The sequence below is a fragment of the Andrena cerasifolii genome, chromosome 3 (genome assembly GCF_050908995.1).
Source record: "Andrena cerasifolii isolate SP2316 chromosome 3, iyAndCera1_principal, whole genome shotgun sequence".
Taxonomy (NCBI): domain Eukaryota; kingdom Metazoa; phylum Arthropoda; class Insecta; order Hymenoptera; family Andrenidae; genus Andrena; species Andrena cerasifolii.
Window position 1 is genome coordinate 2,919,781 of NC_135120.1, and position 13,158 is coordinate 2,932,938.

General features: G+C 39.4%; 2 protein-coding genes across 2 annotated transcripts in view; one reads left to right on the forward strand and one right to left on the reverse strand.

The window, feature by feature from the left end:
- LOC143367031 (uncharacterized) overlaps positions 1-13,158 on the reverse strand; it is a 426,392-nt gene that overhangs the window by 363,212 nt on the left and 50,022 nt on the right. The window lies entirely within an intron of this gene.
- Mas (trypsin-like serine protease domain-containing protein masquerade) overlaps positions 1-13,158 on the forward strand; it is a 131,634-nt gene that overhangs the window by 87,177 nt on the left and 31,299 nt on the right. The window contains exon 8 of the mRNA XM_076808527.1: positions 8,151-8,406. Within this exon, the coding sequence (XP_076664642.1) occupies positions 8,151-8,406 (256 nt within the window). The remainder of the gene's footprint in view (positions 1-8,150; positions 8,407-13,158) is intronic.

Consider the following 13,158-nt stretch of genomic DNA (forward strand, 5'->3'; position numbering starts at 1 on the left):
CAGATGAAAAATTTAAAAAATATATAATTGAATGGTTCAAGAGGGCCAATTTATTAGCCGAGACGATTTTTTTTATTATTATTTTAAAAGATACGATGGTCAAGTTCGGTTTTTCAAATGGAACTATTTTTTTTTTGAACACCTGAGTTGATAGTGCATTCCAAGACAAATTTAATAAGCTTTAATGTATGCACTTTATTTCCACTGGTTTTTAAGATATTGCGTTTGCAAAATTACTGATTTTCACTGGAAGAAAACCCTCTGGAATAGCAAGGACCGGGGTCGATCTTTCTGGCGCCACGGGTGGCATTGCCTATTGAAACTGATACCTACCTGCCAACTCCTGCCCGAGAGGAATACGATTTACTTTTATTACAGTACATGTGTGTTTTGTAATAAAGTGTTTCTATCGTCTCCTGAATTCAACAACTGGCATCCAGACATCCACGCTCCTACAATCCACCGGCAATACTCCTCGTGGATAGACACAGGAAGGAAGGGGGTATAAACACGAGCTTCGGTATCAAAACAAAAGCATGCGTTGACGTATTCCGTGCGAGAGAAGGTGGGCATTGGGGAGGGGGTATTGTTGTGAAGCGGGCCTCTTCAAGAGAGCAGCCGTTTGTGAGGGATGTAAATCCGATTGGTTCTGATACAATCTGCTCCCTATGGTTGAAATTTAGTTAAGCAACTTTCACTCCTCCTAACCTAACCAATCCAACTTACATCCCTCCAAAAAGAACCGGCCATCCGAGCGTAGATGCATGTGCGAAATAAAAGTAACGGTGCGCTTCTCGATACCGCAGATGTACCTACCTAAGTAGCATTTCTGACGGAAAAGAATTGTCCAGCTTTTGGGCCTGCGAACCCTATCGTAGACCTTTGGCAGATAGGTATCAGTTTCAACAGACAATGCCACCCGTGGCGCCAGTTAGACTGACCCCGGTCCTTGCTATTCCAGAGGGTTTTCTTCCAGTGAAAATCAGTAATTTTGCAAGCGCAATATCTTATAAACCAGTGGAAATAAAGTGCATACATTAAAGCTTATTGAATTTACCTTGGAACGCACTATAAACTCAGGTGTTAAAAAAAAATAGTTCCATTTGAAAAACCGAACTTGATCATCGTATCTTTTAAAATAATAATTAAAAAACAAAATCGTCTGGGCTAATAAATTGGCCGTCTCCAACCATTCAATTACATATTTTTTAAAAATTTTTATCTCCAATACTTTAAGAGATATCGCGCTGTCCAGTCTTAGGTGGGACACCCTGTAGATACGCAGCTGCCGGATGCACGCGAGAGGGAGCTGTTTGCTATTTCCGTATTCTATTCTGAATAAGGAAAGAAATTCTCAGTTGTTGCGTTATACTTATAAAAATTTAAACGAAAAGTCGGCTGGTACTGCAACCGTAGAAAATTCATTGTACATTTCAATTACATGAAATGTGCTTATGCTACAATATTCTAAGTAGCAGTAAGGAATTTCAAAGTGAAAAGGGAAAATAGATGAGGGGATGTCCCCAGAAAATGAAGTTTGTTAGGTTCGACATTTTGTTATTAGCAAAGCCTCGAAACAGAACATGAAATACACTTATTACACGTCCTATACAGAAAGCAGTTATGAACAAACATTATATATAAAATTGTGTTGGATGTTGAATTGGACTAGTGAAAATGCGCAGACTGGATGCGCGTGATTATTATATGGTTGGCTCCTCGAAGTGACAGAAAATATAACCTATATGCTATACCTGATTTCCTAAAGATACTGTTGCGGCATAATAATAATGTTTTGGAAGGATGATAAAAGGTTCACAAACGTAGCGTAAAAGAACAAAATAGCCACTAAACGTTTATTGTCATATAGCATTTACATAGGTTATATATTTTGTCACTTTGAGGAGCCAAACATACAATAATCACGCGCATTCAGCCTGCGCATTTTCAGTAGTCCGGTCGGCGTCATGGAAGGGGTACCTCCTCCACCCTGCATTTGTAGTAGCTGAAATGATATACGTGGGTCATTCCATGCGAAATCGGACACTTTTCGGAGTAACATTTCAGATTTAGATGAAACTTGGATATGTTGTAGTCTTTAGGGATATATAAGCATATCTCGACGTAATTTGCAAAATGTCAAAAATTGTGGATCTTACAGCTCTTTGAAATATAATGTTAACTTTTTTCAAAAAATTATAACTGTTGGACTAACAAACTGATCAAAAAGAGCCTTTGGGTGCTTACAATGTAGACATAAGAGTACCTAATAAAAATTATTTCACGAAATTTTTTTTTTTCAATTTATTTTGCAATTGTTCTAAACAAATGCCATGATTTAATAGCGAGGCATTATTTAAAATTTTGAAAAAAACGAGGGTATAGTCCTATTTGTCCCTGTTACGGACCCGTTTTCAGAAATACGGACACATTAAAATTGGCCAAATGAAAATTAATTGAATGTGACGTTGTGTCGCTCAGCACCGGCTCGACAAATTCAACCATATGGTATACAATCACTTTCCATAGTTCCATATTGTAGTACGCACGGTTCAGCCAGACGAGCCGGTGCTGAGCGACGCAGCGTCACATTCAATTAATTTGCATGCGACCAATTTTAAACTCTCTGCGTTTCTGAAAACCTGTCCCTAAAGAGCACAAGTAGCCCTATATCCTCATTTTTTTTCATATTTTTAAATAGTGCCCTGGTAGTATAACATTGCATTTGTTCAGAACAATTTAAAAATAAATGGTCTAAAATTTGTTTCTTTTTTAAAGTGTCATAATTGTTATTAGGTACTCTTATTTCCCCACTGTAGGCACCCAAAAGCTCATTCTTATCTGTCTCTTAGTTCAACAGTTATAATTTAATGAAAAAAAGTCAATTTCCACAATTGTGAAAAATTTTAAAAACCTATGACATACGTTTATATATCACTTAAGACTACAACATATACAAGTTTCACCAAAATCCCAAATGGTAAATCGTAAGTAATAAAATATTAAAAAGGAGAGAGTGTTACACGTATTCAGTAAATTCTGTCGCATCGTCCCTCGGTTCGAAATTTAATTTGTACGATGTAAGTAGGTATAGGTATTCAGTGAATAATATTCTCCGATGCTCGCGGTGGCTCGCGGTTACTTTGTCGCTGTCGATGGGTCGTAAAAGAGAAGGATAGAACGGGGGTCATAGCAGCCGAGAAATAAAGCCAGCGCCTCGGTCTGCTAACACAGATACACAGCGTTGCCAGCAACATTATGCAAGACCACTTACTTAGCGGAAGGGGAACACCTACAGGAGTGGTGGTAACGTATGCGTGAAGACGTTGCTGACGCACACATTACCACCACTCCTGTGGGTGTTCCTCTCCGCTAAATAAGTGGTCCTGCATAATGTTGCTGGCAACCCTGCAGATACACAATAATTTTTCAATAACAATAAGGGCTTAACTTTTTTACTTTTAGTTTTTTCTGTATAAACATTTTTTTTCCAATATTGATAACATTTTCCTAATCATAATGAGAGCAAACATGAGACAGTGTCGAATTTTATTTTCTTTCTGCTCAAATTCCTTTACACTGAGCCCTGGATTTCATCAGCCGATTGTGTCGTAATTTAAACTTTACGCTCTAAACAAAAACGTTTTCCTATTTTCAATATATAGGTATTTGCTGAGTGAAATTAGAATAAGTCACATTTATTATTTTATGTGTTTTTTTAACCCTGTCTGTATTTTAAATATTAACTAAGGACTATATAACTTAGGAGATAGGACCGTAAATGTTTACAAAAAAGGTCAGGGAATCAAATGTTGACTGATTTGGAGACTTATTCTTATTATATGTTCTATACAATAGTCGGAAGAATATAAAAGAATAATAGTAAGAGCAATATTTCAAATAATTACTGTGAAATCCATATTCTGAAAAGATGATATCAGTAAATCAATGCTTCCAGTATTAGTAAAAAAGTTTCAATCTCTCTTTTTTTATTTCCAATAAAGTGGCCATATAATTATAACATAAATACGACAGCGATTTCAAGTGATGTATGTGTTACTGTAAAAGCGTTTATTTAGTAAATGTATACAGTTCCCAGCAGTTCGTAGTCAATGTATGCCTAAAATGCATATAACCTAACCTCTAATCGTACGAAAATGGATACATTGACTGCATCACGCTTTTACTGTGGCACATGTATCCAGCTAACTCTTCAGTTTTGCTATGATTCCACGTTGTTAATCCTCCCGAGTAGGCGCCATCTCGTATCCACTACCTCAACTAAATTTGTCACGAGACTTGCTCTGTATTATCGCCAATATGGCGGAACTCGTATTTGGGAATGCAATCATGGGCATATGTTGTGTGTCCTTATATGAGCAGATTTTTCACTGGGTGAGGTCTCATTCGAAAGAGGAAGGTTCTTGCAGCCCGCTCTGGTCATCGTTGAGTCACAAAACTCTTTTAGTGACCTAAAAATACTTGGATTCATGCCGGTGTATTCTGTCGACTTTTGCGCTACTTTTAACACTCATATTATTACATATCAACACAATCTCGTCGAATCATGACCAGAGCGGGCTGCATTGAACCTTCATGTTTCGAATGAGACCTTGCCCAGCCCAAAATTTGCTCATATAAGGACAAACAACGTAAGCCCCCAAACCCATGTTTCGGGCCAGATTGTGTCGGTATTCAGCGAGCTGCATTACCCGTGTATACCCCTTTAAGGGTTTGACCGTACTGGGGCCGTTTACGTTTGAATCCTTATTTTTCGTGTTGTCCGAGAGATGGTCGGATGCTGCCCTGGTTTCGATAGCGCAACCTTACCGTACCTTGACAGTGAAGTGATTGCACGCTGTCTGGTTTCTCCGATTGCTCCGTGGTTTTTCCGTGCTTCGACAAGGCGGCTAGACGCTGCCCGGTTCTCGTCCGAAAGTAGTTCCGTACCCTATGGCAGTCAGTGATGCCAGAACGGTGGGTTTTGTCCCACGGCCGCTACCACCACTCCACGACCAAGCGTACCCCCTCCTAGCGTCCGTACCGCACCACACAAGCATACCCGTCCCTCCATCCGTGTGCCGTACGCGGTGCCTGGCTACCGCTCTCCGGCGAGAATTCGTTTTCCCGACATCGAAGCGCTTGGCGCGCAAGCGAAAAATCAAGACTTCAAATCCCGGTGCGGATATTACTTTTTTTTTTAATTATTTTCTAACTTCTCTTTCTATATTCTCAGTAGAATAAAAACTTGAAAACTGTTAATTTACAAAGAATTTTCGCAGCAGGCTAATGTACGATGTTGGTCTTCTGCCTTTTGTATACATAAACAGAAATAATTCCTTGAAATGCTACTTACAAAATAAGCTCCGTTCTAGGATGGACTCCTTAAAACTCTTCTGTAGGTATAAATGACATTATTGCGACGGGTACGAGACCAGTCGATATTGTTTTCAAACCTCATTACAGTAATCTGGGGTGCGAGTGGTAAGCCGACCGTAATAGCGAAGCGGGCGGCTCGCTTACCTGAAACGGAAATCACCGATTCTGTAACTGCTCATTGTGACGTGAATTTTAAGGAGTCCATCCTAGAACGGCGCTTATTTTGTAAGTAGCATTTCAAGGAATTATTTCTGTTTATGTATACAAAAGGCAGAAGACCAACATCGTACATTAGCCTGCTGCGAAAATTCTTTGTAAATTAACAGTTTTCAAGTTTTTATTCTACTCAGAATATAGAAAGAGAAGTTAGAAAATAATTAATGAAAAAAGTAGAATCTTCGCATTGAGGTTCAAACCTCGATGAAATGAATTCTCGGCGGAGAGCGCCGGCCAGGCAGCGCGTACGGCACACTGACAGAAGGTAGGGTACTTACGCTTGGAGTGGTGCGATACAAGCCAGAAGAGGATCGCACTTTAGCAGCAAATCAAGCTTCGAAAATGCTTAGTAAATTAATAGTTTTTAAGCCTTTAGCCAGCTGAGAATATAGAAAGAGAAATTAGTGAATAATTAAAAAAAAAAAAGTAATATCCGCACCGGGATTTGAAGTCTTAATTTTTCGCTTGCGCGCCAAGCGCTTCGATGTCGGGAAAACGAATTCTCGCCGGAGAGCGGTAGCCAGGCACCGCGTACGGCACACGGATGGAGGGACGGGTATGCTTGTGTGGTGCGGTACGGACGCTAGGAGGGGGTACGCTTGGTCGTGGAGTGGTGGTAGCGGCCGTGGGACAAAACCCACCGTTCTGGCATCACTGATCGCAGTGGAGTGACCGGATACTGCCCGGACTCCATTGTTTCTGTGATGTCTCGACCGGAAGTTCCGCGTCCGGCGCGAAGACCGTTCGAATTAAATCCTCTAAGTCTAAGCCTAGATATATTCCTAAACGTCTATCCTTTAGTATAACTGTACATACTAGACTAAATGAATTTAAACCACTACAATATAATGAACGGCGACGCTTTTCACCGAACCCTGCGTCTCGACTGAGTAGCCGACAAGTCCCACCCGATGTAGATGTCACACGATGCGAAAATTATCGAGTTCGATAGGGCCTTGGTGCATCGCTGTTGTGTCACTACGGAAACGCTGAAGTATGTCCGTTCCGTGTTGTAGCAGAAGCTTTCAAGTAGACACGGAAAAACACAGTTCGTTGAATTTATTGTCAGCTATCGCGATCCCGACGCGACCCGAATCGGGGCCGATGCAAATTCCAATAGCGAGACGTTTGTAATTGGTCAGGGTCAAAGGGTAATCGGTACAAACTGCAACTTACAAGGAAACCGTCCCTGGTGGTTGTCCCAGATTTTAATGCAACTTTGTAAACATGTAGATCTCAACATACCCATGTAGAATATACAGGGTGGAAGACTGAACAGCTGGATATCTCCTAAAGTATGGAATTGCATGGTTCGAGACGACCAATTTATTAGCGCAGACGAATTTTTTCTTCGATTATTATTTTTAAAGATACGTTAGGTTTTTTTTATATGAAACTTTTTTTTTTTAAGAAATCAGTTGATAGTGCTTCCAAGACAAATTCAATAAGCTTTAATGTATACACTTTATTTCCACTGGTTTTTAAAATATTGCGCTTGCAAATTTACTGATTTTCTCTGGAAGAAAACCCACTAGCTTATTGAATTTGTCTTGGAACGCACTATCAACTGATGTCTTAAAAAAAATAGTTCCATTTAAAAAACTGAACTCGACCATCGTATCTTTTAAAATAATAATCGAAGAAAAAATTCGTCTGAACTATTAAATTGGCCCTCTCGAACCATGCAATTCCCTGTAAAAAAAATTTTATCTTCAATACTTTAGGAGGTATACCGCTGTCCAGTCTTCCCGCGGACACACTGTATATGGTTATAGGTGTAGACGGTTTTGATAGTTTTTAGATATTTAGCTTTAAACATTTCTGAAAGCGCTTTAACCCTTGCATGATGGATCATAAAAGCCGATGACCGGGTCGCTCATGTAACATAGACACCATACTGAACGACTGTCTCGCCGATCCGCTTCTAAGGCCCGTTACTCACTGTTGACCAAATCGCCAGCAATTGGACAAGAGACCAGAAACCTTTGTTGTTCGCCGCGATCATGTGCGTACGAACTCATATATGTATTTCCATGTACCTCGTGGCCGTCGGCGACCTGGTCATCGGCAACTTGTCGACAGTACGTAACAGGGCTTAGACTTTGAGGTCACCATATCATCGGGATTTTAAATGGCACCAAATTTTTCTGGTATCATATTTTTTGTCTGACAAGGTGTTTCCTTAAGCGCCTATCCGAGGGCACTGGATCAGGTTCGATTTTGCTATCGCTCTCTTTTATTTAAAAGCTTGGAATTATGAATTTCAAAGCCATTTTTTGAGTTGATCCCATTTGATATTGAAATTAAAATTGCTATCATTGCACTCGTTTTATATCTGTCTAACGATGTGCGAAAATCACGTCACGTACTCAGATTACAAATCACTCTATACACATCATACTGTCTTCTGTGTGAAAACTTGTGGGGCACCCTGTATAATATGATATATTTTGTTACTTATACCATAAAAAGGGTACTTAAAACCTATATCGAAGTTTTTTTTCAATATGCTAGTGGTTTCATATAATGTAGGAGAAATATTCTTCATTTTATAGACGAAACAACAGCCATAACAACAACCGTAAGAAGTCCTGTATATAGCAAGTATGTATGTGGTGTAAAAGGAACTTCTCGTGGACCAATTCAGGCCCGTAGCTTTGAAAGAGGAGCACGTGTTGTTGGAGGAGAAGACGCAGATGCAAACGAATGGTGTTGGCAAGTTGCTCTCATTAATTCGCTTAACCAATACCTTTGCGGGGGTGCGCTCATTGGAACACAATGGGTCCTCACGGCAGCACACTGTGTCACAAAGTAAGTTGTACTATAATTGAAGAACAATTGAAAAATTGATCAAGGGGAGGTGACACTTTGGACGAATGGAAATCATAAGTTTATTTAACAATTTTTTTTGTTATAATAAACTAAATAGAAAATCTTATTGATGGCATTATTTGATAGCATATTATACATCTATTGCCGATTAAAATAAATTTTTTGTTTATTTTTTTTTCAACATAATGATGGTAACAATTGAGTCGCCAATCAGGGTTGCGCATTTCTCTGATCTGGCGTGTCCGAGAACAGAAAACAAAAAAATTTCATTTTCTACATCAGGGTTTACTAACTGGTGGCTCGCGAGCCACCGGGGGCTCCTCCGCCTTGCTGCTACGCTGAACGTTCCCCCTCCATGCCTACCAGACTCTGACGATCGCAGTGGATTCCTTCTTCTTTCCTTCTCTTTTTCCACTGCGATCGTCACAGTTTGGTAGGTATTGAGGGGGCCGTTCAGCGTGGCAGCAAGGCGGAGGCAGTGATGTCAGAATTGTGGGACGTGAGACAAATGCTTACCCCCACTATGACCTACCGTCGTCTTCCACTATGGCCTTCCGTCGTCCCACACTTTATTCCCATCGCACTGCACACAAACATATTCTTACTCCTGTCCGTGTGCTCGGCAGCCCAACAGACAGCTCACATGGGCAGGAGTGGGGATGTGCTTGTGTGCAGTGCAATGGGATGAAAGTGGGGGGTGACGGTAGGCTATAGTGGGAGACGACGGTAGGTCATAGGGGGGGGGGGGGGGATAAGCATTTGTCCCATATCCCACAATTCTGGCATCACTGGGCGGATGTGCCCCCGGTGGCCCGTGAGCTACTAGTTAGTCAACCCTTTTCTATATAATACGAACTAAAGAAGAACATAGGGATATTTGGAAATAAACATTTTTATGAAAATGGTGAATATTTGATTAAAAATTCTGCTTTCTAGCAGAAAATTAGGTAGGAATAAAATCCGTATGCATTTCTTTAGATTAACATAAAAGGAAGACCCCCTCCAAATTTCAAATTACTCGGATAATTAGTCTTTGAGATGCACGCAACGCCGTTTGGCGAGTCCATTGTAAGGAGTCCACCGCGCAGCGGCTCTGGCACCGCTATTGTGTGGAAGAAATAAAAACATTTTTTCTTTAAGGGGGTAAGGTACCCTCAACAGCACAAAATTAGGCCCTTATGGAAACATATATTCTGAAGTAATAATTGAATATAGAGATAATTTTTGTTTTAATTTTTAATCATCATTTCGTTTACTTTAATGCACAAAAAGAAAATTTTAAATATATTTACAGGAAACAAAGTTATAAATATAAATGTGAGAACGTATTTGCGATGCACCGTCTGATGGTGAACACGATTCCGGACAGATGAATGACCTAAAATACAAAGTAAAGGCATTTTTATAATCTGTAAGACAATCTCCATCTTGTGTCGGAAGGAAAATTTTTAGAAACAAATTAATACAATTTTTATGTTGATGTATATGATTTTATCCTTTTTTCTTGTGGGAAAAATATTTTTTAATTATTTCTTAAGAATTTATATTGAAAATATGCTCCCGACACATTGTGAGAAATAGTTCCCTACACCTCCCTGTAAATTTTCAATTTAAATCGTACGAACGGTTTTCGAGATTTTATGTTTACTATTTTAGAAAACGTAGTTTCTGTGAAATCGCGTTTAAACTTGGACATACAGATTTGTCGTTATCCGATCTCATGTACAGGCTCGTAGATTTTTTACTGTAATTCCTTCAATTTTTGGAATTACGGAGCCCGGTTGTGCTTAAAATGCGTAGAAAAGATGTAGCTAGCGGAATATGCAAAAGGTAACCTACCCCCTTAATCTTCAATGGATGTATACATATAAATACCATTAATAAGTGCTTACAGAATGTTGCTTTGGATCGCGCGATATGTTAATAAATTTAGGACCGTTCGGCTTAAATTATATCTTTAATTTTAAACACTATGTACAGACACTTGTTTGAGAGCTATTTACAACAAATACATGAAGCCGCAATTTACAGAGGCGGTTTTAGCGACGCAAAGGCCCGCGGTTGCTCGCCCAAAGCAGATAGACGAGCCAAGCGTTTTAGTGATCCTAGCCCAAAGCAGATAGGGCTAGGTTTAGCGGTAAAACTAGTTATACCGTGTTCGCGGTTTAGCACGCGACGGCGAACGAACTAGTGTAGCGTAGATGCGTAGTGAAGCGTAAGATGCGGAGGCCAGTACTTTTAGCGTGAATCAGTGCCGATTTCCTGGTACCGAGGGGAGGGCGCGATCGACGTTCCACATGAGCAATTAGGCCGTGTCGTGAAGTAGCTTGTGTCAGCATGCAGTTATTCGGGAGATGGCGTTAGCTGGCTTATTTCCCGAATAATCCCGCCCGCCTTCGTCGACCGATGAATAGATCTGGGCTGTGGCCGCGATGTGGAGAGGTCATGTTGACGGCGGCGTAATGGTGTAGCGGCTTACGGCGACGTACGGCAACTTCACCTTGCTCATGTGGAGGTCGTTCCGCGATTTAGCGTAGTGCAGTGGTTGCTGAAATCCCAGCGACTGTCCTCGTTGCCCTGAACAAGGTAAGTACAATGATAGCATTAGTTGAGTGCGATTAGTAATGTAAGTGGTATCGATAGCTTAATTCTAGCCCCGCGGGCCGTGTCTCAGCTGGCAGTCGCCTCTGATACAGCTTGTCATGGGCGCGACAGCGGTACGTCGTCGAGCGGCGGGTCCGGAGCGTCTAGAATCGTCGCCGTTTAGATTTTCTTGCGTCCAAGCTGTCACCTCCCCTTACGAAGATATAATGGGCATGAAAAAATGTTAGAAATATTAAAGTCAACTTATACTTATTTGAAAGCCTGTATTATACATGAAGGGGGTACATGGGTATTACACACCTAAAATCAATGGTTGCTTCTGAACTGGATCATAGAGCTAGTAATAACTTAAACCATTTGCTCTTTTAACAACTCTTTCTTAGGGATATAAGACGTATTCTCAAATAAGAATGTTTCCAAAATATTAAAAATTAGTGCACAAGCACAAAGTGAGTGCTTGCATAATGCGCGCCACCATGTGGTGAACACGATTCCGATTGACTGACTCATCTAAAAGCAAAATCGCTGTACATGAGTATCTTTTAACTCAAAATCGACAATGTGGAACACGGTTGAAAAATTGTAATACAAATTCACGGAGTTATATAACAAATACCACCTTTGAAGGATTTTACTGGAGTAATTGTGTGATAAATGTTGTTAATGTTATGCGATCTTAGTAAGCGAGTTCCCCATTGCCGAGAAAAGTGTTTTGTAGGGTCAGTTAAAATTGCAACAAAAAATATCGATCCGTTCTGGAGGTATGATGTTCACCGTCTTGAGAAACATAAGGTAAAGGACCCATATACCAGACAGCCCCCTATTACCGGACACGATATTCATTTCATGATTTATAAAATTCAGGCTATATAGATTAAAATATAATATTCATATAATAGCATTTGAAATTATAGCTTTCTAAATAAATGAAGGTTTTTATAATTAATGTAGGTTAAACATGTAAAAAATGTATAGAAATTCTCATTCTAGCAAATATCGGCATTTGATCATTTCCATTATCGAAATGGCTAAGCATCACTTTCATTTAAGAGTCGATATAATAATAATTCAATTGATATAATGTACAAAAATGACTATGTAGCGATAGTACTAAGTTCAATTAATAATAAAAAATGCATATGCAGGTGGTTTAATAATATTTTAAAAAATTAAAGCGAATCCGGGGACTGCGTCAAGATTCGTGTTGACTCGACAGTTACCGGATGTTCGTGAATGTTCGAAGGATCTAACCTATTTTCAAATCGATGTGGATGTTTTCATTAAAGTAACAATATTTGTGAACATTTAAGAGAATTTTTAACATTAAAAATTTTATTTGGCAGATCTGAATATGAGTAAAACTATTAGAAAAGAATACAGTAAAGATTCAAGTAACAAAGTATTAGAGGTTATAACCTCCCATCAATCTTCGGTAAATGCAGCCAGCATACAGTTTGGCATGCCGAGGAGCACGTTACACGTCAAAATTAAGAACAAATATTAGGACAAAAAACCAGGACCAGAATCTCACGAAGATGTTTTAGTTAAGTGGATCATGCATCTAGACAGTGTCAGGTAGCTCGGGCACGGTAAATAGTTCTCAAGCTTTAAGCGTGTCCGGTAATTACGACAAAATTTTGTTTTATATTTTTACTAATATCTCTTTAATATTTCATTATTTATTTAAATCAAAAAGTCCTGAACTTACGGAAATGCTTAATAACCAGTTCAATGCAAATAATTCCCAGAATGTATGCAAACTTATGTTGAAATTCTTGAATAACTTTCATGCCATCACTAAATGTCTGGTATATGGGCCCTATACCCTAGTTCTGAGAAAAACGGCTTTAAAGTTTGCCGCGGCGCGTTTACCTGCATTGATTCGCCCGTTACTTTTTACGCTGTAACTTTCGAAATTTTTCGAAATTTTCAATGAAAACTTTTTTTAAATACTTCTAAGACTTATGGCTATTATAAATAATCGAAAAATATCATTTTTTTTATCTAAAATACCCATGTACCCCCGTAAGGGGACTAGGCAGTCAGATCGCTCGGAAATAAAGTATTTTTTGCAAATTAATTACAACAGGATGAATACAAATTGTGACTAGTAATTTTAGGTAATGT